Source organism: Bemisia tabaci, chromosome 2 (assembly GCF_918797505.1).
Source record: "Bemisia tabaci chromosome 2, PGI_BMITA_v3".
Lineage (NCBI taxonomy): Eukaryota > Metazoa > Arthropoda > Insecta > Hemiptera > Aleyrodidae > Bemisia > Bemisia tabaci.
Window position 1 is genome coordinate 68,745,021 of NC_092794.1, and position 26,943 is coordinate 68,771,963.

The 26,943-nt window shown below is 39.0% G+C and overlaps 1 protein-coding gene across 1 annotated transcript in view; it reads right to left on the minus strand.

Moving 5' to 3' along the window:
• Rgk3 (Rad, Gem/Kir family member 3) overlaps positions 1 to 26,943 on the minus strand; it is a 263,342-nt gene that overhangs the window by 13,066 nt on the left and 223,333 nt on the right. Inside the window, exons 3-4 of the mRNA XM_019058326.2 lie at positions 21,046 to 21,264; positions 10,741 to 10,829 (exon numbers count right to left, since the gene is read on the minus strand). Coding sequence (XP_018913871.2) covers positions 10,741 to 10,829; positions 21,046 to 21,264 — 308 coding nt within the window. The remainder of the gene's footprint in view (positions 1 to 10,740; positions 10,830 to 21,045; positions 21,265 to 26,943) is intronic.

Consider the following 26,943-nt stretch of genomic DNA (forward strand, 5'->3'; position numbering starts at 1 on the left):
TTTTTCACAATCAGTGGAGTTATCGAGGTGTTCTGCGTATTGAAATGTGTTGCAATTTTTTGCATTTGCGAATTACCTAAATTCTTCATAAATCGATGGCCAAAGTGGAAAATCATGCATTTTTATTGTGGTGTCATAAAATTTCCACCTTTATTTTATTTTTTCGAAAAGAAACAAGCAAACTTCATAGCTTGAAATTTACACGAAGTATTCTGCAAAAATTGAAAAAAAATCACGGAAGTTTTAAAGAAATTAGGTAGACCACTTCCCCCGAGAAAAAATGAAGTATGACAGAAAATCTGTTGAGTAGCAGACGGAAACGCGTGTTTCTACACTTAAGGTGATTCGATGGACGCGATATTTTGTGTCAGAACGGCATGCGATATATCGCATCAATTGGTTCCATTTTTTCAACTACTCGTCATTTTTCTCCAATTTTGAGATCGCGATTCTGTTGTCAGGAGACTAAAGCACTCACTTACCAATTTTAACAAAGAAATTCAACGTACTAAAGGCGTGGTTTTTTAGAGAGAAAACATCGCATTCGATACTGATATCGAAACTGCACTCGAATGCGATATTTTCTCTCTAAAAAAAAACCACGCCTTTATTACGTTGAATTGCTTTGTTAAAATTGGTAAGCGAGTGCTTTAGTCTCCTGACAACAGAATTGCGATCTCAAAATTGGAGAAGAATGACGAGTAGCTGAAAAAATGGAACCAATGGATGCGATATATCGCATGCCTTTCTGACACTAAATATGGCGTCCATCAAATCTCCTTAGGTCGTCGATATGAAAATGTTTAATCGTTGAAAATTGATTATTATTGAATACATTACGTGAGAATATTGTAATTTTGTGGTAAAAAAAGCAGTTTTATTCCATTATTTTTCAACATTATTTCAATTTATTTGTTAAGCTGTTCCATATACTAGATAATTAATTATATTAATTTTTTTCTTTGCAGCCAACATTCGAGAAGGCGATGAACGAGGATGGAAATCTTCACCCTACGCATCAGAGCTGTTCCTGACCTTGCAGATCATCGCTTCTTCACGGTAAGATCTCTCAAGCTTCCTCCTATTTCGAAAATTAAGGTGATTCGATGAACGCCATATTTTGTGACAGAACGGCATGCGATATATAGCATCGATTAGTTCCATTTTTCCGGTGACTCGTCATTTTTCTCGAATTTTGAGATCGCAATTCTATTGTCAGGAGACTAAATAATTCACTTATCAATTTTGATGAACAAATTCAAAGTATTAAAGGCGTGAGGAAAATAGAGGAAAAATACTGCATTCGAATGCGATATTTTGTCTCATAAAAAAAACCCACGACTTCATTACGGTGAATTTGTTTGTCAAAATTTGGTAGGTGAATTCTTTAGTCTCCTGACAACAGAATTGCGATCTCAAAATTCGAGAAAAATGACAAGTAGCTGAAAAAATGAAACTAATCGACGCGATATTTCGCATGTCGTTCTGGCACAGAATATGGCGTTCATCGAATAACCTCAACTTCTAATGAATCGGTTACCGTCAATAATTTCAATTTTTGAAATGGGCTGCTAAAATATTTGAGGGGCTTGGAGGACAAGGCGCATAAGTGCAGTTTTGGAAAAAGTTCAGATTTTAATGATTTCAAGTAAAACTAGTCTTAGTGCATATTTTGTGAAAAATTCCCTCTCAAATTTCAATTTTTAAGCTTCAAAAAGTCAGTTTGAACTTTCTTTCCGCCATAAGGATCCATGTAATTTCAAAACTTCTAACACATATTTCTCGAGGTAGCAAAAACTGCACTTACGCGCTTTGTCCTACGAGCCCCTCATTCTTCCTCAACGCTGATCATCGCCGCTGTCATCATTCGGGCGATTTTAGGTAGAATCAACTTAACTACATTTCGTCGCTCCTCTGACGTAAGGGCGTAACTTGATTACTACGTGACCCCTGTGCTCCGTATAACTCTATGCTTTCTAAGGCTCATGCAAAAATCTAGATACGCCCTTACGTCAGAGGAGCGACGATTTGACGGTGCTTAGTTTTTCCTGATGTTCTGTTTCTGTAATACTGCAGAACTACGGAACATAATGCCTTGAAACTGTCTTATTTTTCCAAGATTCTGCAGAATAAACTATTCACTGAATTCGCTACGACAGGATTCAGCTTCATTTTTTGTCATTTCCCGGACGAAGAAACGTAACTCACTTCCAAGGTTGTCAAATTGATTCAAAGAATTCAATTTTTCACAAACACGAGAAAGCGAAATCTGTATCCAAAATTTATTTTCGTTTTTCATGAGATCAGCGGAAAAATCAGTGAAATGTACAATTAATACCTAACATTTTCTTTTACAAATTCAAATTTACGAGGCGAAATCTGGCAACAATGAAATGGACCACATTTTGCAAAAAGGACCACTATTTCTGGCTCATTTTAGAAACAACGTATATGCCATTGGTTTCCCTGTGCAGAACGGTGGTTTTATGGAAGAGTCAGAAATAGTGGTTCCTTATTGCAAAATGTAATCCAAATGTAGTTATGTTCTTTCGTGGGAGGTAACGACGAATTGGACTGCATTTTGCAATTTGGAACTATAAATTCTGGCTCATCTGAAAAAAAACACTTATGTGCATAGGGATACTAATGGCACATGCGTTTTTTTTTAAACCGGGCCAGAATTTATAGTTCCAAATTGCAAAATGCAGTCCAATTGAGGGAGGAAAATAGATTTAAAAGCCTCCCAATGAGTGGCTCCGTTTCGTCGCTCCTCTGGCGAAAGGGCGAATCTCAATTTCCTCGTGAGCCCTGGGTCACATTCAAATCCATGCTTTCTGCGGTTCATGTGAAAAGTGAGATACGTCCGAATGTCAGAGGAGCGACCTTTTTTGAAACCCGGGGATTTCATTCGTACGTGACCGAAATGAAACCTTACGATGAGACAAGCCTCCGGTAAAAATTTTAGCTTGAGGATACGTTTGGTTTTGGACAGTGGCGTGGCGTGAATTGCGATGTATCGATTCTCATGCCATTTAAAGCTATGGTAAAGAATCTATTATTAAGAACTTCGCTGCGAACACCCTGTCTATCGATCCTTTTTCATAGGCTTAAATGGCATGACAATCGATATATCGCAATTCACGCCACGCCATTGGTTTTGGAGCTACAGCGTTGCAAAGTTTGCATGTTTGAGACTTATAAATCTTCATATTTTTGAAGTATTTCTTCCAAAAGCCAATTTCAAAGTAATGTAAGTAACAAGTAATGTAAGTTTCAAGTAAACATGACGCGTAACTGAAAAATTATAAGAAAATCCGTAGTAAAAGTTTCAAATTGTGGATGAGCCGTTAATAGCGGTACAACGTTGCAAAAATTACATTCTTGCCCTTTAAAAATACCCACTTTTTATAGTTTCGTATATTGTAGCAGTATTTGAGACATAAAATATACAATTAGAGATACTCGCAGACTCATAGTAAAATTTATATCAGTATACGATAATTTTAGGCAATGCAGCGTTGCAAAGTTTAGACGTATAGCATAGATTTAATCAGTATACGATAATTTTGGGCAATACAGCGTTGCAAAGTTTACATCTTTCATCTATGAAAATGTCTACTTTTTCTTGTTATTGTATTGGAGACAAGATACAATATGCGTTAATGGTTAATAGTGTGAAGCGGTATGTGGAGGCTTTATGTTGATCCTGGGTGACAATTGCATTAAAATAACATCGTTGCAAATTTTATCTGCTTTTCTTTTAACATTCGATTGTATAAAATTAGTTAAAAATAAGGATACTTCCAATAGTTATTTTACTTTCAAGTGTAATTCCAGAGGATTTTTGGAATACAATGGATGATTCAGCATCAGCGTTGCTTTCAAGATCTGAAATATTCTGCCTAGACATAGTTGCAAATTCAACCTTTTTTAGGTGTAATGAAGAAACTAACATAGGATATGGAGGCGTTTGGGTTTTTTTAAGTAGAAATAAATCTTGATACAGACGATACATTCATTATGCCTTAAAAACTGAGTATCTTGAACGTAAGAATGGAAGATTTTGAAAATATTAAAGAAATAAAAAAAAAAAAAAAAAATAAAAAAAAAATAAAAAAAAATGCAAAGTAAATTAAATGAACGAAAAATAATAAATACACCAACAAAACAATAAAATATAATTTAAAACCTAAATAGAATATTTAAATCACTGTTGCGTTAATGTATAAAAAAACCCAGACGCCTCCTTAAGAGTGAATTTTAAAATTATTTAAATATGACTTTTGGAGGGTGAAAGTTTCAAATTGGCATCATGTTGAGGCGTTTTCTATAGATTTGAAGGCAAGACAGGACTGATACTGAAGCATCGCACGAATAAAATATTTTGAAGGAAGAAGTTAAAAAACTAGAAAAAATACAAAAATTTAAAAAATATGAAAAATAATGTACGGTAGAAAGTCATATAAAAATGAAAGAAAAAAATGTCAATGTAAATAAAAAAATAAGCAAAATCAAATAACTACTGGAAGCATCTTTATTTTAAAATCGTCTATTATTTATTGCTTGGAGAGAATTGTGAATAAACTTGGCGAAAGTATTATTGCAAAAACCAATTGTCACTTGGAACAGACATCAGACCTTGATATTTTGGATTGGTATGAGGGATGATACCCATTGATTTTATCTTAAAATGGAAAAAAAATTTAAAAAAAAAAATCATACTTCGTTGAGTTCAAAATTGTGAGCTTGGCAACGCTGTATCACTACAAATCAATCTTACATCTGCAGATAACGTTAATGGTTTATTTCATAAAAACAAAAAAAAAAAACAAAAAAAACAAAAACAAAAAAACAAAAAAAAAACAAACAAAAACAAAAAAAACAAACAAACACTGAACTTAAAAATAAAAACATTTTTAAAGCTTATTTACATAAACTTTGCAACGCTGTATCGTTAAATCTATACTTACACTCGCGGTAAAAATTTTACACAAGACTAATCTTATCATAGAATTTCAGCTAAACCACATTATCATACCTTTAGGTGGTCAATAAGTTCGTTTTTTAATTAAAAAACGGAACAAAATGAGCATTTTCATAGGTCTGTGATGTCAAGTTTGCAACGTTGTATCAACAGAATTAACTGCATTAACGTAGAAAAATTATTTATTATTAACGTATTTTTTTAGAAAAATGTACACTGACTGTTGATAAAATGTCTTAAAATATCCAGAAACATCCAATGACAGTTGTTTACAGAAAGTAAGATACTTGATAATACGATAATCTTTAAAGCTTAAATATGGAAACTTGTCAACGCTGTATTTCTAAAACCAGACGTATCCTCAAGCTAAGATTTTTACTGGAGACATGGGTCATCATAGAGCAAAGTAACAATATGTAACAATTTTGGATGATTATTCATGAATTTCCTGAGTGCCTCGTGTCTTTAAAAGAATTTTTGACGAGCCGGGGTCTAAAAGTGCGTCGTGGTGGAAATTAACTGTTAAACCTTGTTAGGTTATCGACTGCTTTACTTCCTTTTTGCCTTCAATCTGGTGAAGATTGAGCAGAGAGCGCCGAGAGCGGTCTGAGTCAACGTTACTTAATTTGAACTAAATTTTGCAATTCGGAGCTACAATTTCTGGCTCATCTATAAAAACACTTATGTGCATTTGATACTATGAGTACTTACGTTGTTTCTAAACTTGAGACACAAATTTCAGTGCTCAATTGCAAAATGCAGTCCATTTGTGTGTGGATCTGTGTAAAAAGAGCTTCTCCTCCGGAAGAAAATATTGTTCTTAACTTTTTGCGAACACATGAACAACATTTTTCTACAACCTAGGAATTTTTGTCTTCAAGCTTCTCGACAGTTTTTGAGATTTAGGATTAAATTTCCTGAGTAAAGGAATTTTGTCCCCAGAAAGATAGGTCTCCTCTTACAGATCTGGTCACTAGTAAAAGGGGCCCGGCATATTGTTATGAAAGGTAGCTTCCACATGAATAATAAGTTTTCCTCCGCTCCAATAGCCTTCAGACTCATTTGGACCACATTTTGCAATTGGGAACTATAATTTCTGACTCAGTTTAGAAATAACTTATGAGCCATTAGTTTCCCGATGCACAAAAGTGTTTTTAAGGATGAGCCAGAAATTTTAGTTCCTAATTGCAAAATGTAGTCCATTTAACCCTCGTCTGTCACATATAAGTAGAACTGACCAGACGTTTAAATATAAAACTTGTCTCCCGTACGAAGGAATGTAACTCCATTCCAAAGTCTCCAAATTGACTCAAACAATTAATTTATTTTACAAAGTTATGCCTGTGCAATTTTCAGGCACAACTTTGTAAAACAAATTAATGAAAATGTGCCTGTGTAATTTTTATTTTAATTTTGCATGAAATCTCGGGGAAAATTATCAATGAAATTTCCAGTTAGGAAAGTTCAAGATCCTCCTACTTAATATGCAATTTGCGAGGGGACATTTGGCAACATTGAAATGAAGTTACGTTCTTTCACGCGGGAAACGATGAGCTCTCTTAAGTTTAGTTTTACTGTGCCGAGGCAAGTGAACCACCAAAACTTTCATTATTGCTATACTAGAGGTTGTTTTGCAAAACGAAAAAAATTCCGCCTGAGGTTACTGTTTTACGACTAATATTTATAATCCGTCTTGATCAATTTTGCTCTTTCAATGACAATTTGTATTGAAAGTGTTGATTTACAACATTATGGTAGTAGTTTTTGTGTAATTTTGGGTTTGTTGGGTAGCCAGTGCTATGGGTTAAAATAAACGGTTAACTCACGTTAACTTGAAATTCAGGAACTTAAAAGTCGAAGCTTTTCGGCCTCAGCCGTCGTCAGGACTTAGCAAAAAGCACAGTTTGAGACAATAAATAATTAATTTTGATTAATAACAGTTCATACATATGATGAACGAGTGTGTTTCGGTGTAGTTGTGTTTCATTGAGTTTCTTATTAATTCAACGTTATTTCTACCGGAATAAATGATGAAAAATGGACGGCTCGTGCAGTGGCGTGGCGTGCTTTGCGATATATCGGTCATTTAAACCTATGGAAAAGGATCGATGAACAGGGTGTTCGTAGCGAACATCTTAATAATCGATTTTTTACCATGGATTTAAATGGCATAACAATCGATATATCGCAATTCACGCCACGCCACTGGGATCGCGAGTTCTTCTGTCCGCAGGACTTTTGTCTAGGAATGAGATTCTTGATTATAAATAAGATGCGTTCAACATTTTTCTATTGCTCACCATTTTGAGACTTTTCCTAACTTCGAATGAAGTGACCGAATCACTTCCTTCGTCAATTCTCTGTCTCGGTGACGGAGTATGCGTTTGTCTTCTGAAGCACTGTCAGAAGTCTATTACTGGCTACTAGATTCCCTGGGGATCAAATAGAGTATATTCTACGATAAAAAAACTACTATTTACGGCTCATTCGTGAAAGTACCTCTTCGTATAGGGTAAAATCAAAGTTTGAGGAGAGGGAGAAGAATAGAAAGAGGAGGAAGAAGATAAGAGAAAGAACAGGAAGAAAAGAGAGAAGAGAGGAGAGAAAAGAAAAGGCATGGGAGAAGAAGAAGAGAAGAATAGAGAGAACATAAAAGAGAATAAAACAGTAAAAGCACACAGTAAAACAGTGAGAGGGAAAGCGAGAAGAAAATTGAGATGGAAAGCGCGAGAAGGAAATTGAGAAGGAAAGCGCGAGAAGGAAATTGAGGAGGAAAGCGAGAAGGAAAGCGAGAAGGAAAGCGAGAGGAAAAGCGAGAGGAAAAGCGAGAAGAAAATCGAGAGGAAAAGCGAGAGGAAACGTGAGAAGAGAGAGAAAAGGGTCTGGTGCCGGAGCCTCCTCGTGGTGGACCTGGAGCGGGTCTCTGACCCGTGCCAAACGCCGGCAAACTGTTGTGATTCTGCACCCTCCCTCGCCTCTGGTTGTTAGCCCATATCTCTTCACACATCGTAACGAGCTATGTAGGATCAAGCGCATCCTTGGTACGTTATTACCTTGGTTGTTAGCCCATATCCCTAATACGCTCGGGCATGGATCAACCACTTCCTCGGTGCCCTGCTTCGCGCGCAGCAGGGCTGTTACACCTTGGATGTTAGGCCATATCCATTGCAGCCTTGGATCAAGCGGAACCTCGGGGCCCTGCTTCGGCAGGGCTGTTTAAACCTTGGTTGTTAGTCCATATCCCTGGCTTACGGAAGAGATCAAGCGGAACCTTAGGAACATGAGGGGAACGATGATCTTCAGAAGACCACTGATAGTAGTTAGGCCATATCCTTGAACCGCGAGGTGCAAGGATCAACCGGTACACAGTGGTCTGAAAATCCCGATCTATGACCGACTTTGCGCGATTCGTCAGTGACCAATTGCAGGGGTGACCGATCGAAGCCTGGCAATCCTGTACTGGTCAACCTCCGGTATCTGCCGATGCTTGCGCATTAAGTCTAAAGCCGTCATCCCCCCCGGGACACTTTAGACCAGGCAAAGTCGGAACCGGAGGGTCGGACACCTCTCAAACGGGCTGGTGGTTGAGGCGATGTTGCAGATTGAAGTAGGTTTTGATGCAGGACGAGCCGAATACTTCACGAGAGTCCCGGGGTCTCGTGGCTCAGGGTATTCTGTTCTCCTGGGCCGAACAAGCCGGACAAAGTTTCAGCAATCTCTATCTCTGTAGAGAGTATCCAGCTACGAGTTTGTTGTCTCACTGCTGGATCGCACGGTGGTAGAGGAGTTCCCTGCATTCGGTCATTGGCGAATTGTTCACTGTTGTGAGTGAGGGTGCGCCCAGAACGCCGACCCAACTCTTCATGGCATGAGATCTTGAAGAGGTCACTGGTTATCCTTACTAAATCTCACTCGACTAAACCTCTGATCTCGTAGGAACTGAGTAGATCCGTTGTGCTTCGTTCGCGCGGGAGTCCGTGTGAAAAAAGCAGAACGGAGAAGAGATCTTAAGGAGGAAACTGGTCGGTCCGGACCGGCTATAGGGCATCCGATCTCGAGTGAAACAAAGGCATGAGCCCCATGCCTTTGTCTTTTAAAATTTCTTCTCAATTTCTTCAAAATTTCTTCAAAATTTTGAATTTCAAATTAACGTAATGCCATGGGAGTTGTAAGTTGGACGGTGGAAGCGTTGCCGTCTGATGTCGGTTCCTCCTCGTGGTGGACGGTGGAAACGAGGGTTTTACCCTCGGCTAAACGCCGACAAAATTGGTGCTAGTTTTGGTAGTAATACACAGGGGTCGATACTTCAGTCTATTTGATGTTTCATGACCCCTGGTAGCACCTTTTTCAGATGAATACATCTTTGACTTATGGTTTTTGACCATTCTCACGATTTCTATAACTTATTCATTCATCTTATTGATTTCTATAATATATTTCAGGAGACAAATAATTATATGCCTAGAAAAAACACAGATGATTAACAAATAAAATATTAGCCCGGCTGTATAATTTTTTATCGCTTCGTATGGCCCGGCTGTGATTTTCTCCGCTCTCTACAACTAGCTATATGATTTTCTATCATCTTCTCTAGCCGGCTATAAGAATTACTATGTTATTTTGAAACGCAGCTCCTATCGCCAATTTTTAGCAGGGACCGGAACGTCCTGCCTGTTGTATTTTGTATTTTAGCCTTGTTTCCACATTTTCCTGTGTTTTCGATTGTTGTTTATCTATAGCTACACATATACCGCCATGCTCTACTTAAATAATAAAATGACCCAGGTGAAAATTGGCAGTAGAATCTGTGTTCCAAAATACTTTAGACCTACAGCCGGCTGTTAGATTTCTGAAGCTTCTATAGCCGGCTGTACAATTTCTTATTGCCTTTTATAGCCAATGGCAATAAAGCTACAGCCAGGTGATAGGAACTATAGCCCGGCTGTATAACTTTATATCGCTTAAGAAATCTTTTAGCCGGATACATAGTATTTTGAAACACAGATCCTATACCTAGCCAATTCTTACCAGGGTGTCAGAAACTCCTAAAAGTTCTCTTTTGGTTTGGTTCTATCACTTGTTTGAATAGAATTTTAAAAAATCTAAACTAGTACTTTTTTTAAAGACTTACGTAAATGTCACCAAAAGTGAATCTTACTTTAAAAAATGTACAGAGAGAGTTCTCTACATCATAATTTTTAAAAATTCGTTTAAGTAGGAGTTTTCAGAAACAGGTTTTTGGTATTGTCTCACTCGGGATCCTTTAAACTGCTAACGAACAGATTTTTTTCTTGAGTCTTACGATGTCCTGAGTGTCCTTCAGTGTTGGGACCCGCGTAAATACGTCATAATCACGCTGGAATAATTTCCTCATCAAAAAGAGCAGATTATATTAACTCATCCTCTTGTCAAGTTGAGTCCCAGCGCTAGGTCCGCCGTGCTGAGGAGGAACGCCGTATGAGCCAACAGACGTTGCCAAATTAACTTCGACAAATAGTGAATTCCCAGGAAAATCCGTGAATAATTCTCCTCCGATTTTTCAGAGAATCTCGCTTGTATAATTTGATCTGTCAAGTCCGAAAATGTCGAGGAAAAATATTCATAATTTTCCTCATAATTAAAAGAGTTTCGGAGAGGAAATATTGCAACATTTGAATGCTCATACCGCGTTCCTACTCAGCACGGTAGAAATTTCGGAAGCACTCTGGAAAATTTAAATTAAAGAACCAATTTTGACAGGTTTACGGGATACTTACTTTGAATTTATTTATCTTGACAAACCTAAGTTCTGATTCTTCACCATTCAACATGATGCTTACAGATTGCTCCCCTTCTCCTCCATCATCTAAAACAAAAGACAAAAGGGTATGATGCGATGGTGCGGTTCTCGGCGCTTCGATACCCTGTAAAAACATAGATAAACCCATTGGTCGGAGTAAATTGAGTTTCCGTTTTCGTTTGCGCATTCGGGCCGTTACACATATTTTAATTTTGCGACGAAAATTTTCTGTGACGAAAGTTGTAGGTATTTGAAGTATACTTCTTCAAGCAGGAGGAACATGATCGGATTTCAGTTATCCGACGTCGCATAGGCTAAATTTTTTATTGCGCCTCTTCAGTCTCAAGGTTGCCGTAATTGTTTTTTCTTCGAATTCCCCTACTTTCCCGGAATATTTTTGCTTCCCCCTGACTCCAAAATTGTTTAATTCTCTGACCTCATTCAAACGAAATGTCCACTATTTTCTTTTATTTTAAATACGCTGACTTTCGAAAGCCTTGGACACAATTTCCTTGTTGAGAGATCAAATTGTGGGAAAAGGCAATCAGTAGCTGGTGAGCCTTAAAAATGACCAAATGACAGAAAAAATAAGTTTCTTTCTTTACATTTGTAATTTCTGGCAAGATTACGCGTCTCAGTCAATGGCTGCGCAAAAATCGGACTTATTGTTAGAAAAAAAATAAAAGGACGAAGATGATTCAACATCGATTCAAGCTCCTTGATACAACTATTCGAACTCGACGGATGTCCGTGTTGCATAAACGAAAGGTTGAAGGCGCGCCGAAAAACTCGTCATTCCAGAAAGCTGTTTCTTCAAAAAGAGCACGTTTACGGAAAGTTTGCCACCCTCCCGTCTTCGGCGAGGTATATATATTATTACATAAAGGTAAGAAGAGCTTCTGCTTTCCTCGAAAAAAGAAGTAGAGCGGAACATGCGCTTTTTTCTACAGAAACATTCTCCTCGTTCAGATCTTTCCTGCTTTGTGGAGTTGGGACACATCATTCTTGAAAAGTTGCCTCACTGATCAGTAGCGACTTATGTACTTGAAAAAACGGAAAAAAGCTGAGAGAGAGAGAGTTTCTTAAAGAAACCAAGGTGGTAAATTAGGCAGTCACGTATGCGATGTTGACCTATAGAGAGTGTCTATCTCGTTGGCTATTGATCCCGTATTTCCTTTGATCCGTGACGTCATAGCAAACCCCTCCATTCACGAGAATAATCCAAGCCGCTGCACCACAACTTCCTACTTAAGAGCAATGCGCTGTTCTGTTATCGAGAACCTCCGACCATCTTTTCTCCATACAAAGAGTCTATCACGAAAACCCACGCTCTGATTTACGTTGCAGCATTTGAAATGTTTTCTTTCCTTCCTATAGTTAATTTTCAAAAAATATTATTCCAATTTTGTCACATAGAAATGAATGAATAAATAGTATTGGTGCATCCAGTTCATTTTTCTCTAAGGCATTTACTTCCCATAAGGCACCAACATAAATGGAGAGAAGATGAAGAAGAAAAAGGAGAAAAAGAAAAAGTCCATGTGGAAAAGGACCTCAGTAAAAACTGAGTAGCATTAAAATTGTGAATGAAATGTCACCATTTTTCCGAAATAAAATTAGGCAGGTACCCCTAAATATCATCAGATTAATTAAACGGATCAATTTATGCAGTACTTTCTGGAAAAAACATTCGATTGTCAGGCAGCTATGTCTTGAAAATTATAATTAGCTCCACTCATTTGCCGGACGCGCTTCTATTTGCTGTGCATTTTATATGTACCTTCTTTGTGTATTTACTGTGTTTTTAGTGTAAATTCCGAAAGAAAGAGGTTATTCTCTTTTGACCGCATCACACGGACCTGCATTTTATATGTACCTTCATTGTGTATTTACTGTGTTTTTAGTGTATTTTCCGAAAGAAAGAGGTTATCCTCTATTGACCGCATCACACGGACCTGACCGAGGTCCGAGAGAGAGTAGCAAACTTTCCTAAACTGTGCACTTCTTTGTAAAGGAATATCCTTCCGGAATGAGCGACTCTCGGCGCGCCTTCAATTTTTTGCTATGCAACACGGACATCCATCGAGTTCGAATAGTTGCATCACCGCAAGGAGTTGTAACTTACTCAAGCGAGGATCAAAGAGGAGAACAAAATGACGCGATGTCGATATTTTATGACGGATCTTCGCTTGAAGCCTTTGGCTGAAGAAATGTTTAAGGCATTAGAGTGTGTATGCGACTAAATAGGTAACTTGAAACGCAATTCTCTCACAACGCCATTTTTCAATCCCCCAAAATCCTCAATGGAGCTTCTGCATGTGTCAGGAATTTGCAGACAAGGCACGGAATCCGCTGTGAAATGCGAGAAACACGATACTGCCGCTGGTTTTCTCTTAAAGGAGCTCCATAAATCGAAAAAAGCTCTCAAAGTTGAGGCCGTGATGGAAGAGATATCCCACACGATCTTGAGAGTTCCCCTTTATGTCAAGTCAAACTCTCCATGCAAAGAAAGGGAACAAATATATTAACAGGGTTGTATGGGAACTCCAAAACTGAAATGACGTCAACACTGCGCTAATGTATTTGCTCTATATCTCTGCATGGAGAGTTAGACTGGATATAGAGGTGGACTCTTAGGGTAGCGAGGGATATACTTTGTACCATCCATTACGGCCTCAACTTTGAGAGATTTTTTGAGTTTCTTTTAGAGAAAACCAATAGCACCATCGTGTTTTTCGCAAAATTTTAAGCAAGAGAAATGACTTAAGTGGAAATCCCCCACACTTGCAAGAGTTTCATTTTTATTGACTACCCTAAGATGCATCTTACTTCAGAATGACATTTAGAATAGAAAACTTACGAATTCACGATTCAACCAACCGGTTACGATGGTATATAAATTGAGGCGCCAAGTGCAGAAAGAGAATTTTTAGGTTGCGGTGTTTCAGAACCTCCACTACTAATTTATATTTTGGAGAGCAGGAGACTATTGGGTGAATTTTTAGTTTTCAGCATTGCAAAATCATGAAGAAAATTCAGTCGAAATTTTTACGAATTCCATGCAGTTGCTTGAATCAGAATGGAAGAAACGTTAACGGAGATTTTTGAGACACCGCATCCAAGAAATGCCCTTAAATTGCACCCAGCGCTTCAATTTTTCTCGTTTTTCTCGAAATCGTTTTTGTGGCGCTTACGTTGTTTGGAGGATTCGAGGTGTCTACGAAAACAGGCTGGCCGAAAATCACTACTTTTACAGAACTTTTCCAGTACATTCCCGATAAATTCTGTACCTCCTTAAAAGAAAAATGCAGTACTTTTTCAGTACCTTCATTTGACGAAATTTCAATTTCTCGTTAAAGTTGCGACAAAAGGACGATAATGAGTAAAATTCCGGACTTTTCTGCGGAATTTCCGCATTTTTTCAGTGCTTCCAGACCGCCCTTTAAAAAATCAGTTCTATTTCTGGAAATTCCGGACTTGTAGACACCCTGAGGATCATTGGTTCAGAATGTATGTGTATTTTGAAAAAAGAGGGGAAAAAGGGAGCGAACTTAAATACGTGCTTTTGCAGTTCCATCTAGATATCGACGGTGAAACTACCAAACCACGTATCTCGGTTTGCGACGTCGCAGACTTCCTGTCATACTTTATTTTTTAAATGAAAAACTACTTGACATCCAGTCTTAAAAATTTCTGTGATTTTTCCTCTTTGTGCGGAGAAAATTCTGTGAAAATTTCAAGGAATGATATTGATTTGGTCTACTTCAAAAAAATAAAATGTGAGCGTAGATTTTTAAACACCGCAAACGAGATACGTGCTTTTGCAGTTCCATCTAGATATTCGACTAGACGAGTGTGGAAGGGTCACAGAGGGCAACCGTGGATCAGGTCTCTCCGACTCTCGGGTTGTTGATACCTCTGATTCAATTTGTCGGGCTGCACACCGCATCGTTGTTCAATTTGCCGCAAGAAATAAAAATCACATGCCCCCCCCCCCCCCCCCCCGGTAGGGTCTGGGGAATCGCGTCGCGTGTGCTGCGTGCCGCTGACAGTTTGACTAATGAGCAGTTTTAAGGGAGCGCAAACGCGCAGCACGGCGCTCAGTGGGAGAAGTCGCACAGAATGCGGTCATTTGGAATGCGCATATTTTCGCTACTACGAAACGTAGAAGTTTAAAAGTGGTTCCATGGTTTCCATAATATCTCCCTCGGGAAGGAACCCTTGAAATTCGTAATGCGACCAAATAAAGGACCACTACTGCCGTGCTAAGGAGAAATGCCGTAAGAACATTCGCAGGTTGCCAAATTTCCCTTGATAGAAAAATCAATTTTGAGGAGAGTTACGAATATCCCTCCTTGAAATTTTCAAAAACGTTCGATGGAATTGCAAACTAAAGTGTCTGAAAAATTGGGGGGGAGGGGGGAATAGTCGCAAATTTCCTAGAAAATTAATGTTTTATCAAGGGAGATCTGGCAACGTTTGTATGTTCATACGGCGTTTTTCCTTAGCGCATGGCAGACTAGATATGGTAAAGAATTATCATTTTTCTCCATACAAATTAATTTTTTTTTCAAAAACCGAATATACTTATAATCGGTGCTATACACGGTATTATTCTTATAAGTATAATCGGCTTGTGAAAACATTTTAATTTGTATAGAAAAAAATGTTCATAGCGCCGACAAAATTTTAGAAAAACTGTGCAGTATGCTACAACGTAATACAAAATTATCCTTTTAAAGTAGGTTCCCTCGAAATCACGCAAAACACGTCGATCGAATCAAAAACTTCAAAATTAACTCATGAGTGCGAAATAAATGTGCGTGGTTCACACTTAGAACAGTAAATTCAAATTTCCCGCTCGTAAAAAAAAACATAATCGACGCAGGCAAAATTGAAGGGCTGGGTGAAGAAAGGACATTTCTTGGTTGCGTAGTCTCAAAATCCCTGCTAACGTTTTATTCGTCATGGTTAAAGCAGATGCACGTAATTCGTTGTGACTTTCACCGTATACTGTTTATGATTTTACAATGCTGAGAACGTTAAATTTCAGAGAACTTACTCGATAGTTTCCTCTCAAAAGGATAAATTAGCATTGGATATTGAAACACCGCAATTGAGAAATGCCCTTTTCACACCCAATGCAATTAGGCATTAAAATCAACCTATACGTGAAGGAAATAACTGGAGCTTGGTTCCACACACATTTTTCCTCTCCTGATGCAAGGTATCCATTAATTATGTCAGAAACAGTCTGATGATTAGTTACTTGGCAAGCCTGGTGGTCCAATATCAAAAAGTGCAATTTAAGTCAACAATTGAGTAATTTTTGTTTAAATAAGCATGTATGGACGCATTATGTGGTTACTCTGGAAAACGGATCATATGTAGAATTGTATTTGCCCACATTAAAATTCTCAATTCGAGTACCTATTTATGGTGTCATTCAAGTGGTATTTTTGGATAACGCATCTGCTCTTGACAATAGACAGTTTTGATGCGCAAAAGTAAAACTGAAAGCATTTGAATAAAAATCATTTGCGCGTTTCTCATAACTATTATACTTATTTGTCATACGTGGAAAAAACTTTTCTGCCATAAGTTTTCCTTTGCAGATAGGTAATTTTATGGTTGAGTCAGAAATAGTAGTTCCTTCTTGCAAATGCAGTCAAATAATTTGCGTGTTTCCTTTAACTATAATGATTTGTCATGCGTAGGAATAAACATCGCATCTGCCATAAGTTTTCCTTCGCTGGTAGGTGATTTTATGAATGAGTCTGGAATGGTAGTTCCTTCATGCAAAATTGTAGTCCAAATCATTAGCATGTTTCTCATGACTATACACTATAAAAAGGATGCTGATTCAACATTCTGGTTGTAAGAAAGTTGGCGATAGCTCAAAAAACGCTGAATTAACCACCACAGCAGATATTTTAACATCTTAACATTGCTATAATAACTGCTGTGGCGGTTAATGGAGATGCTGCATGTGTGAGGAATTTGCGATTTGACTGTTGAATCATTTGTAAAAGTTCGAAAGAAACACGATGGTGCCACTGGTTTTTCCTGAAATCAACTCCCAAGCTCAAAAAAAGCTCTCAAGTTGAGGCCAAAATGGAGGGGATATCCCACAATATATCCTGAGAGTCCACCTCTACATCAAGACGAACTCTCCATGCAAAGATAGGGAGCAAATACATGGAAAGGGCTGCCACTCTATTTAAGGGCTCTGAGACTGAAAACAAGGCAACCCTGCTAATGTATTTGCTCCCTATCTTCGCATTAAGAGTTTGTCTTGATGTAGACGTGAACTCTCAGGGTAGCGTGGGATATTCCCTCCAATTTGGCCTCAACTTGAGAGCTTTATTTGAGCTTGGGAGTTGATTTCAGAGAAAACCAGTGGCACCATCGTGTTTCTCGCGAACTTTTACATAAGAATCAACAGTCAAATCGCAAATTCCTCACATCGTAGTTTCCTTCACGAAAGAACGTAACTCAATTTCATTGCTGCCAAATTTCCCCTCGGAAATTGCACATTAACCAAGAGAATCTTGAGCATTTCTAACTGAAAATTGTGCTGATTTTTCCTCACATTTCAGGCAAAAATCAGGAAAATTTTAGATAAAATTGCACCGGTACATTTTTGTAAAACAAATTAATTGCTTGACCCAATTTGGCAACCTTGAAATGGAGTTACGCTCCTTCGTGCGGAAGACGACGACATGTGCAACATCTCCATTCGGCGTTCTGTGAGTCGTGAGTTGTCGTACACTTTTTCACATCCAGAATCTTGAATCAGCATCCTTTTTTTCGGTGTGTCGTATCAGTCATGGGTGATCACTCAGAACAACTCCTCAATTTCGTGTCCATCCTCTGCCAATGATGGCTCGTTCCACTGAGCGACGCGGCGTCGCGGCGCATCCCCCGTCGGGCGGCGCGGCGGGCGGGAGGCGCGTATCCGTCCCTACATTATTCCCGACGATTCATCATCCGTTTTGGCGCTAATTTGCTGAAGACGCCCCGAATCGCGAAATTACCTCCGGGACAGATAGTCGCGACCGTTCCCCGCTCCCACCGAAAAATTCAACGCCCTCCAGCAATAGTGATTCTCCCAAGTTGCACCGAGAAAAAATCCTCGGTTTTGCGAACCGATGAATTCGGTGGGGGTGGGGCATTTGCACGGAGAAAAAAACCTCGTGCGTGGGACCCGAAGTTTAGGTCATATGGATCTCTGAAGTTTTCAGATTGAGCATCTGAACACTTAAGGTCTAGCTGTCGAGGTTCGGATCACACATCTGAAACTTCAGTTCTTACATCTGAAGTACTTCGGTTTTCACATCCGAACAACTTCGGTTCTCACATCCGAAAAACTTCGGCTCTCACATCTGAAGTACTTCAGATGTAAGAACTGAAGTTTCAGGTGTCAGACCTGAACTTCAGCAGGTAGACCTTAAGTGTTCAGATGCTCAGTCCGAAAACTTCAGGGATCCATATCACCTAAACTTCGGGTCCTACGCACGAAGTTTTTTCCTCCGTGTGGGATTAAACGGAGTCTAATTCGTAGTTCTTTCTAAAATAGCTACTTTCCCAGACGGTTCATATTGTAATTAACGGAGGTTTAAGGAGACCTTCGCGTAGAATCATAAAAAGGAAAATTTTAAAGAATCTCGAAAAAATTCCTGTCCTTATGAGGTCTCATGCGTGCTTCGCACGAACTGTGTCGGAGAGGTTTAAGGTGAATCTATCGCAGAAGTACATAGAGATCGAGGTAGAGAATTAATTTTGCTTGGATGTACTAGTTTCACTTTAAACTTTTGGCGCAAAATGGATCCATCAATTGTTAAAGGCAAATTCCACTTGTTTCTTCTCAAAAATCTACCATGTGAACCCTCTAAGATAATGCTTCAAGTATGAAAACGTTAAATATTGCATTTTATTCTTCTCCTCTCTCCAAATATTTCCATTTCTATCCTCTTCCACTCCCTCTCTTCTTCACATCTCTCCTGCTTCCTTTTTCCCTCAGCTTTCTATTCCTTCTCTTTCTCTTTTTCCTAGGCTTTCTATTTCTTCTCCTCATCTTTTTCCTCCTTTTTTCCTTCTTCTCTCTCCCTCTGTCCTTTCTCTTACTTTGATCTTCCCTGAGCACTGAGCAAAAGGCAGGGAGTCTACTGAAACAGGCTGGCTAAAAATCAGTACTTTTACAGTACTCGGTACATTCCCAATATTTTCAGTACCTCCTCAACGATAAAAATTCAGTACTTTTTCAGTACCTCTAATTGACGAAATTCGAAAAATTTCAAAAATTTGAATTTCTCGCTCTAATTGCGACAAAAATGACAACAAATTGAAAAAAAATTCCGGGCCTCCTTGCGGAATTTCCGCTTTTGGGGCCTCATATGTAACAATGGCGGATGTGAATAATTACCTTTTCGAAACACGCTTAAAAAACTGTTTTGTTCACACAAAAATGTAATATGTTTGGCTCTGGCACAATGTACAGATCTCGAAGATCACATCTCAAGTATTCTCTCAAAATTTTCTCGATGCCAAAACAGTTTTTTGAATGTGTTTCGAAAAGGTAAATTTTCATATCCGCCATTTTTACAGATAAGTCCTCATTTTTTCAGTACTTCCGGACCGCCCTTAAAAAAATCCGTGCTATTTCCGGAATTTCCAGAAATTTCGGACTTGTAGACACCCTGAGATGTGTGCTTTTATGGATGAACCAGAAACGGCAGTTCCTTTTGACAAAATGCATCCGATGTTCGTCCTCTCCGTCGAAAGTTGCACCAGATCTTTGGCTCAGTGCGCGCGGGATAGACGCTCTCTTTTGATTTTGAAACTGACCGGATTACTTTTTCAGAGCACTGCAGCTGATGTGACTCCACTCATCAAATATTTAAAAGCCTCCCACCGTTGCCAAAGAGTACCTAAACGCAATTTTTTAAAAATTCATGCAAGTTTGATATGGATGTGCGAAAGGTATATTGCAGTGATGAACCATAAAGTGAGTGACACCTAGGTTTCTCTCAACTAGGGATCGTCAGACAGTTGCCAACATTTGGATAGGCCCTTGTTAAAGATTATCTCTTCGAAAGAAAAATGAAAGAAAAAAAAAAACAACAACTTGGCGGGTTTTGTAGAACAAATATTACTTTCGTAGGTCAATCTATGCAATACGTCCAAAATCGAACTTAATGCTTATAAATTCAATGTCAGGATGTCTACATAGGTCTGGAGAACCAGAAATTGTCAGGGAATTTCATCAGGTCAAGGAAATCAGGGAATTTTATGAAAAAGACTGGATATCAGAAAAATTTGAAAAAAAACTATTGATGTGAAATCAGAGAGTTTTGATAATTTTGGTCGGAAAAAAAACTTGCCTTCAAGTCCAAGAATACTTTACTGCAGAGTCTAGACGCTCTGAATAAGGGTTGAAGAGAATTGGCTAAATTGGTCACGCATGATTAAGTCTACACATTATGAATTTTGCATGGCCAATACCGACACTTATATGAAACTTTGTTTGTGAGGCAAAAATTCTTATCTTATCCAGAATAAATTTGACATTTAGGACGTTTTGAGTTTTAACATCGATGGATTAATTAATTTAATTTGAATCTTATCATGCCTTCCAAAACAAAAAATGCTCTCAATCTGCGAAAATATTTCTCTGAAGCAAAAAAGAAAAGAAGAAGGAAATGCAGGCAAGGACTTCTGTATTGGCGGTCTTGATCAAAACACACTTTATCTTACAGAACCTTTTAAAAAAGGATAGATTTCAAATTAGATAGCAATTAGCCTTCCTCTCCCACCATCACCACCACAATCGGCGTCCCTGATTCAACAGGGCGGTGAAAAGTTCACTCGAATTTCAAATTTCTGTAACTTTCTGGGGATTTTGAACGAGTGAAAAACCGTGATTTTTCAATAATTGTTTTCTTCTGGCATGATCTCTGGTAAAAATTGTTTTCGAAGGAACTCGAAAGAAAGAAGTCTCCATATGATATTGAAAAACAAAACTGCTTTGTTTTGACATGACGAAAAAATTTCACTGTTCAGCCAAATTCTCCGACTTTTCAGGGCTAAGAAAAATTCCCTGACTTCTCAAGAGCTTGTCAATATATTAAAATGCGATTCAGCGATGCGCGAATCGGAAATCCAGCGAGGAAACGTGGCAGCCAGGGTTCGACGGAATGACCGTCGGAGGGGGGTGGTGGTGAGAGCGGGCTGTGCGAGGAGGGGGGTGCGAGGGGGTCAGGTTTGAAACGGGGTCAATTACCTCTCTGCCTATCGTACGCGTTGATGCACTCTGACGTCATGAACTGGCTGATGAGTGACGTCTTGCCGACCCCCTGCGCCCCGAGGAGCCCCACCGTGTACGAGACCACGTCGGGGGGCGGCGAGGGGGCGCCTTTGTCTGGGGGGCCCGTGTCCGGTTTCGGCAGCAGACTGTTGCTCCGGGATCGACGCCGGAACGAGTCGCCTCGGTTGATGATCCCTGAAATCACACCAAACGGAATCGCTTAACATTTTATCCAACTCTAGGAAAATATTCTTAAATTAAGTAGACTCTTATAGAAGGATACGTCATCGTTTCTTATCGCATTTTGATAGAAAAAACAACTAAATCGACCCGAGCCATTTATAAAGAAACAACTTCAAACGGGACTAAGGCCGCGAATTAATAAACATAAAATAAAATAAAAAACCAGAGACGTTCCGCAGGGATCACACCCGCATTTCCAACCGGCAAAAACAAAAAAATTATAAGAAGGACATTATGAGCCTCACCATTGTTAGTGTGAGACTCAACAAACGTCCCGGGTATTTTATTATTTTATTTTATGTTTATTATTTGCGGCCTTAGTCACGTTTTAAGTTGTTTCTTTATATCGCCTTTTGATGCACCTTGTGTATACAGACACATGAACTTGGAGTTTTTACGCCATGAGAGATGGAAAGGGAAATTTCACAAAATTTGAAATTTGTTAATTTATTTCCCCATTATTTATTAAACCTTTGGAAGCCGGAAAAGCGTTTCTGATAGTCTCCTGTTGATACGGCAGAATATGCTACTCTAACGAGGTGCTTTACACGAAAGAGGGCACAAAAGGGAGTTTAGAAAGATAGCCCCAAGATAACCTCCAAACAAAACGAAAACATGTGCAACGCGTGAATGTTTTAGTTTTGAGGTGAAAAGTATCAAAATCGAGAATCACTGATTCTAGGTGTTTCTTTGCCTCCTGAATGCATCCCCCAAAATTTAAACAAATGTCATGAAATTTTGTGAAATTTTCCATCTCTGGTGTTAAATACGTCTGTGTTTTCTCGCGACAATTCAGTAAAATAGAAAGCAGTCAATGTTTTTTTCTCTTTTTTCTTTTTTAAAAAACCAACGATTTCAGGATTTTCACCCACTCCCATTGGCGTCTTGCAAAAATGGAATCTAGCTTTTATGAGCACTTTCATATGAATTATGTGTTCTTCAGCTTTAAAATGAGCATTTTTCTCTCGTACAATTTAATGCACGTATCGATAAGAAGAAATAAAAATTCAGGAAAGCACACAATGATTTTACAATTGGATTTTGGACAGAGGTAGATAACCGTCAAAAGGAACCCACCTACTTCCATGGCGTACGTTACGCTTTTTCGACCCCTTGTATCGCTTTTGTAACGTAAGTCCCTAACCTTTAACACGTAAAAAACGGCGTGACACTATTTTTGACCCCCCTCCATCCTCCAGAGCGTTACTTATTCTATGAGCAACCCCCACGGTCTTTCCGAAACACGCTGATTGCCATCGATGGAGGCATCAGCGGTATTCTTAAGAGTATCATGACGGAAAAAAAATGAATAGATAAATAAAAAAAATTAAAAAAAGAAGGAAAAAATGAAGAAAGAGGAAATAAAAATAGTGACCCCACACTGGAAAAAACATACATTGGATATGGAGTCCAGACTCTTGAAAACATTGATAAGAAGAAGGACCCTTGATTCAATCAGATTTAAGCTTAAATCAAAAGGAAATCCGCGGCTCAAATTAAGAGGCTTGGTTCTTGATTTAAGCTTAAATCTGATTGAATCAAGAGTATTTTTTCTTGTCGATGTTTTTAAGAGTCTGAGCTCTAGATCCAATGCGGTTTCTTCCCCAGTGCACGGTCTTTTCGGATCACGCTGATTGCAATCGATAGAGGCATCAGCAGTGTTCTTAGAGAATCATGACGTGTAAAAAAAATAAAAAAATAAAATGTTTGCAGAAAATGTTGCAAACGAAGGAATCTGGACTCGGAGCTTTTGGAAAACATCTAGAGAGGTCATTCGATTGTCCCGGAGCAAGGAACAACCTAACCGGAGATCGCGCGCGCTGGGCGCGACTAAACAATGACCTGACTTGGCGCGGTGGCGCTGACACGCCATGACAAGTTTGACGAAGGATGTCGCTTTATTCGCGCCCTGTCGATTATAATCGGTCAAAGCCGCAGCGACAAAGAGTCGCAGCTCTGTTTATAAACTGTCAAAAGCTTTCAGAAACGAATTAATTTGATTTATTTTAGACGGCGACGGCGTTGAAAGATCTCTCCTCCCCATCGACGGCTCTTTGTCCCCCGGGAGCATGTGCTCCACTATTCCCCCTTTGTTCCGCACACATCGTTGCAATCCCTCTAATCCTCAAATGCCTCGTTTAAGCGTTGCTTTTCTTTCATTATCGCGGTTGTTTTTGCAACGGCTAATTTCGCGCACCGAGCGCTGAGAATAAATTTCTTCAGCTCTCCTTTTACTTTCGCACCCGGGAAACTCACTTAAAAAGAACCTCCCCTCCCCATAATAAATAAAATATAAAAAAAAAAACTGATGAACAGTTTTAGCTTGAGATTCAAATATAAGTACGAAAACTGATTTTAGAAAGAATGAACTTGATGCAGGGAGGAAAATGTGACTCGCTTTCATAGAAAAACCCTTTTTTTGACGGTTTATTTTAGTCGCGTCAAGGAATTGACTTCGTACGCTCACTTGTAGGGCTACCGTTGGACTATATTTTGCGATTAGGAATTACTATCTCCGGCTCGTTTAAGAAACAACATAAATACGCTTTTTACTGTCAGGCGTAAGGGCGTATCTTGATTTCCGTATGAGCCCCAAAAAGTATTGTGCTGGTTACACGCTCAAATTCCCATCAATTTCCAATCAAATGGTGACTGGTGCGCACCATCTACCATCAAATTTCTGCGGCCTGCAAAAATTTGATGGTAGATGATGGGAGTGTGGGGCTCATCCGTCATCTGATTTCCACACAACCGTGCTTATTTCATGCTTATTTCAATCAACACGCTGTTTTAATTAATTTTACTCATTAATCTATACATAACTCTCGACCGCCATCTTGATCATCATTTTGATCGGAATTTGACGGAAATTTGAGCGTGTAACCAGGCCATATGGATTTATGTGTGAAACAGAAATTAAGATGCACCCTTATTTCAGAGGGGCAACGATACGTGCCAGTAACGTCCGTGTAGATACAGTTCTTCGTGGATGAGCTAGAAATAGTACTTCCTTTTGGCAAAATGTAGTCCAGTTGTGAAACAGGAGGTCCAAAATAATGTCGCGACGAAATCTTTCCGGGAAAGGAAAGACGTTCGGTTGTTTTTTAGTACACTATATATGAATGTTTTCTGAACACTTGCCAACGTGGTACCACCACGATGGTTTTTAGTAGGGTTAAGATTTCCGATTTGACTTAGAATAATGTTTACAGGTCGAACAAGGCTCGGTAATATAAGAAGGAAAATATAGTAATATACGTTCAGCACTTACAAAGTGACAAGGTGGTAAAATAGTGCTGGGTCCACACTGTTTTGCGGGGAAAGCAAGGCCAATGAGTTCAAAAATTTCAATTAGAGTCCAAAATTTTGGAGCTCTAATTGAAATAATTAAACTTTTTGGCATCATTTTCCCCACAAAATAGTATGGACTCTGGCACTTTTTTACCACCTTTGTTACATACGTTACATATTTTTTCTTGTTTCGCAATGGAACACTAGACAAGGTACGAAAGTACGATGTTTCATAATCAAAATTTAACGCAAAACACGATTCGTGCAACAAAAATTACTGAAATTGACTCCTAACCAAGATATTTAATGTTTCTTGACGCGTGAATTCAAACCTCCCGCTCATGAAAACACAATGGTCTACGTGCATCAGATCGCAAACTAAACGTTACCGCGGCAGTCTCTGCGATACGAAAATATGGCAGTCTCTGCGATACGAAAATATGGCAGTCTCTGCGATACGAAAATATGGCAATCTCATCAACCTTGTCGCTTTGGCTCAGCAATACCAAATTTTTTACACTTTGAAAAATGTTTGATAGAGAAGCCTGCAAAAACCGTTGTAGTGCGCGATTTGACTCACGTAGAGTATTGTGTTTCTTGTGACCGGCAATTCAAATTTCCCGCAGCCAATGTAAAATGAAAAAATTGATAGCTTAATTAGGAGTTGATTTCAGTAAATTTTTTATGCAAGAATCGTGTTTTAAATGAAATTCTGGTTAAGCAACATGTATCAGAATTCTTAAATTCGTACCTTGTCCAGTGGTCCATTAGTTGGCTCCTTGGAATAATGCACTGGAAAAAAAACAAAAACAAAAAAAACAAAAAAAAAAAAAAAAAAAAAAAAAAAAACATTGGATCTAGAGTCCAGACTCTTCCCTGGTAAAAATTGGCAGTAGAATCTGTGTTCCAAAATACCATAGACCTACAGCCGGCTGTAAGATTTCCAATAGCTTCTATAGCCGGCCACACAATTTCTTATAGCCTTTCATAGCCGATGGCGATTAAGCAACAGCCTGGCGATAAAGTGATATGCTAAACGTTATTAATTACGGATGCTAAGGACTTAGTGAGTTTTTGGACTACCGCTCTCATTTTGGGCCGTAGTATCTTGATTTATTTTGCGAGGACAGCTCCGTACTTTTGAAGGATGCCTGCCATTCCTAATATGTTGGAGCGACTTCAATTTCGTATGATACTGTGCAATACCTCTGGTGTGAAATAGTTGCTTCAAGCGCCGTGGTACGCTGCGGCGCTGCGGCGCGGCGCGGGCAGCCACCGCGAAACGCGCATTGGCGCCTACAAACCTAACAGGGATACTTCACGCATTGCGCAATGCGTGAAGTATCCCTGTTAGGTTTGTAGGCGCCAGTGCGCCGCCGCTCCGCTTTGTGTCAGGCTCTAATATTTAATCTCGTGGAGTCAGCGTTTTTCAACTCATGACTTTGAAATGTTTGCACACTCTGTATGGATTATTCTCATTTTAATTGATGAAAAAAAATATGTAGTAAAGGAAAATAAAATGTGCGTTTTGTAAATATTAAGGTGATTCCGTACAAACTTAAGGATTTACAAAGCACACGAATTTCTACACAATTTATTATAGCCTCTTATAGCCGATGGCGAAAAAGCAACAGCCAGGCGATAAAGTGTAAAGCCCGGCGATAGGAACTATAGCCCGGCTGTATAGTTTTTTATCGCTTCGTGTAGCCCGGCCGTATGATTTATTCCACTTTCTACAGCCAGCTATATGATTTTCTATCCCCTTCTTCAGTCGGCTATAAGAACTCCTATGGTATTTTGAAACGCAGTTCCTATCGCCAATTTTTACCAGGGTTAAAAACATCGACAGGAAAAAATACTCTTGATTCAATCAGATTCAAGCTTAAATCAAGAACCAAGCCTCTTACTTTGAGCGGATTTCCTTTTGATTTAAGCTTAAATCTGATTGAATCAAGAGTCCTTTTTCTTGTCAATGTTTTCAAGAGTCTGGACTCTAGATCCAATGTGTTTTTTTTCCAGTGTGAATCGAATTTTTCTCAGTTTTATCCCCGAGTTATTCTTGGCGGTTTCCTCCACGCTTTCCCCCGACGAATGCAAATCGAGCGAAAATTCCGAGAATTACAATAAAAATATGCGTTGCTCGAGTTTTCATTATCGTTCCTCGCTGATGAACGGCGAGCGCGCTAGGGCGGAGCTGACAGATATGCTCTGGCTGTCATCTACATTCCGCACCGCCCGCTTTCAGCCAATTCAGCCTTATTGTTCGCACACTCCGAATAAAACCCCATTTTTTATTTCACTTTTCAAAGTCAAGAATTCTGCCCAATTAAATAAACTTTT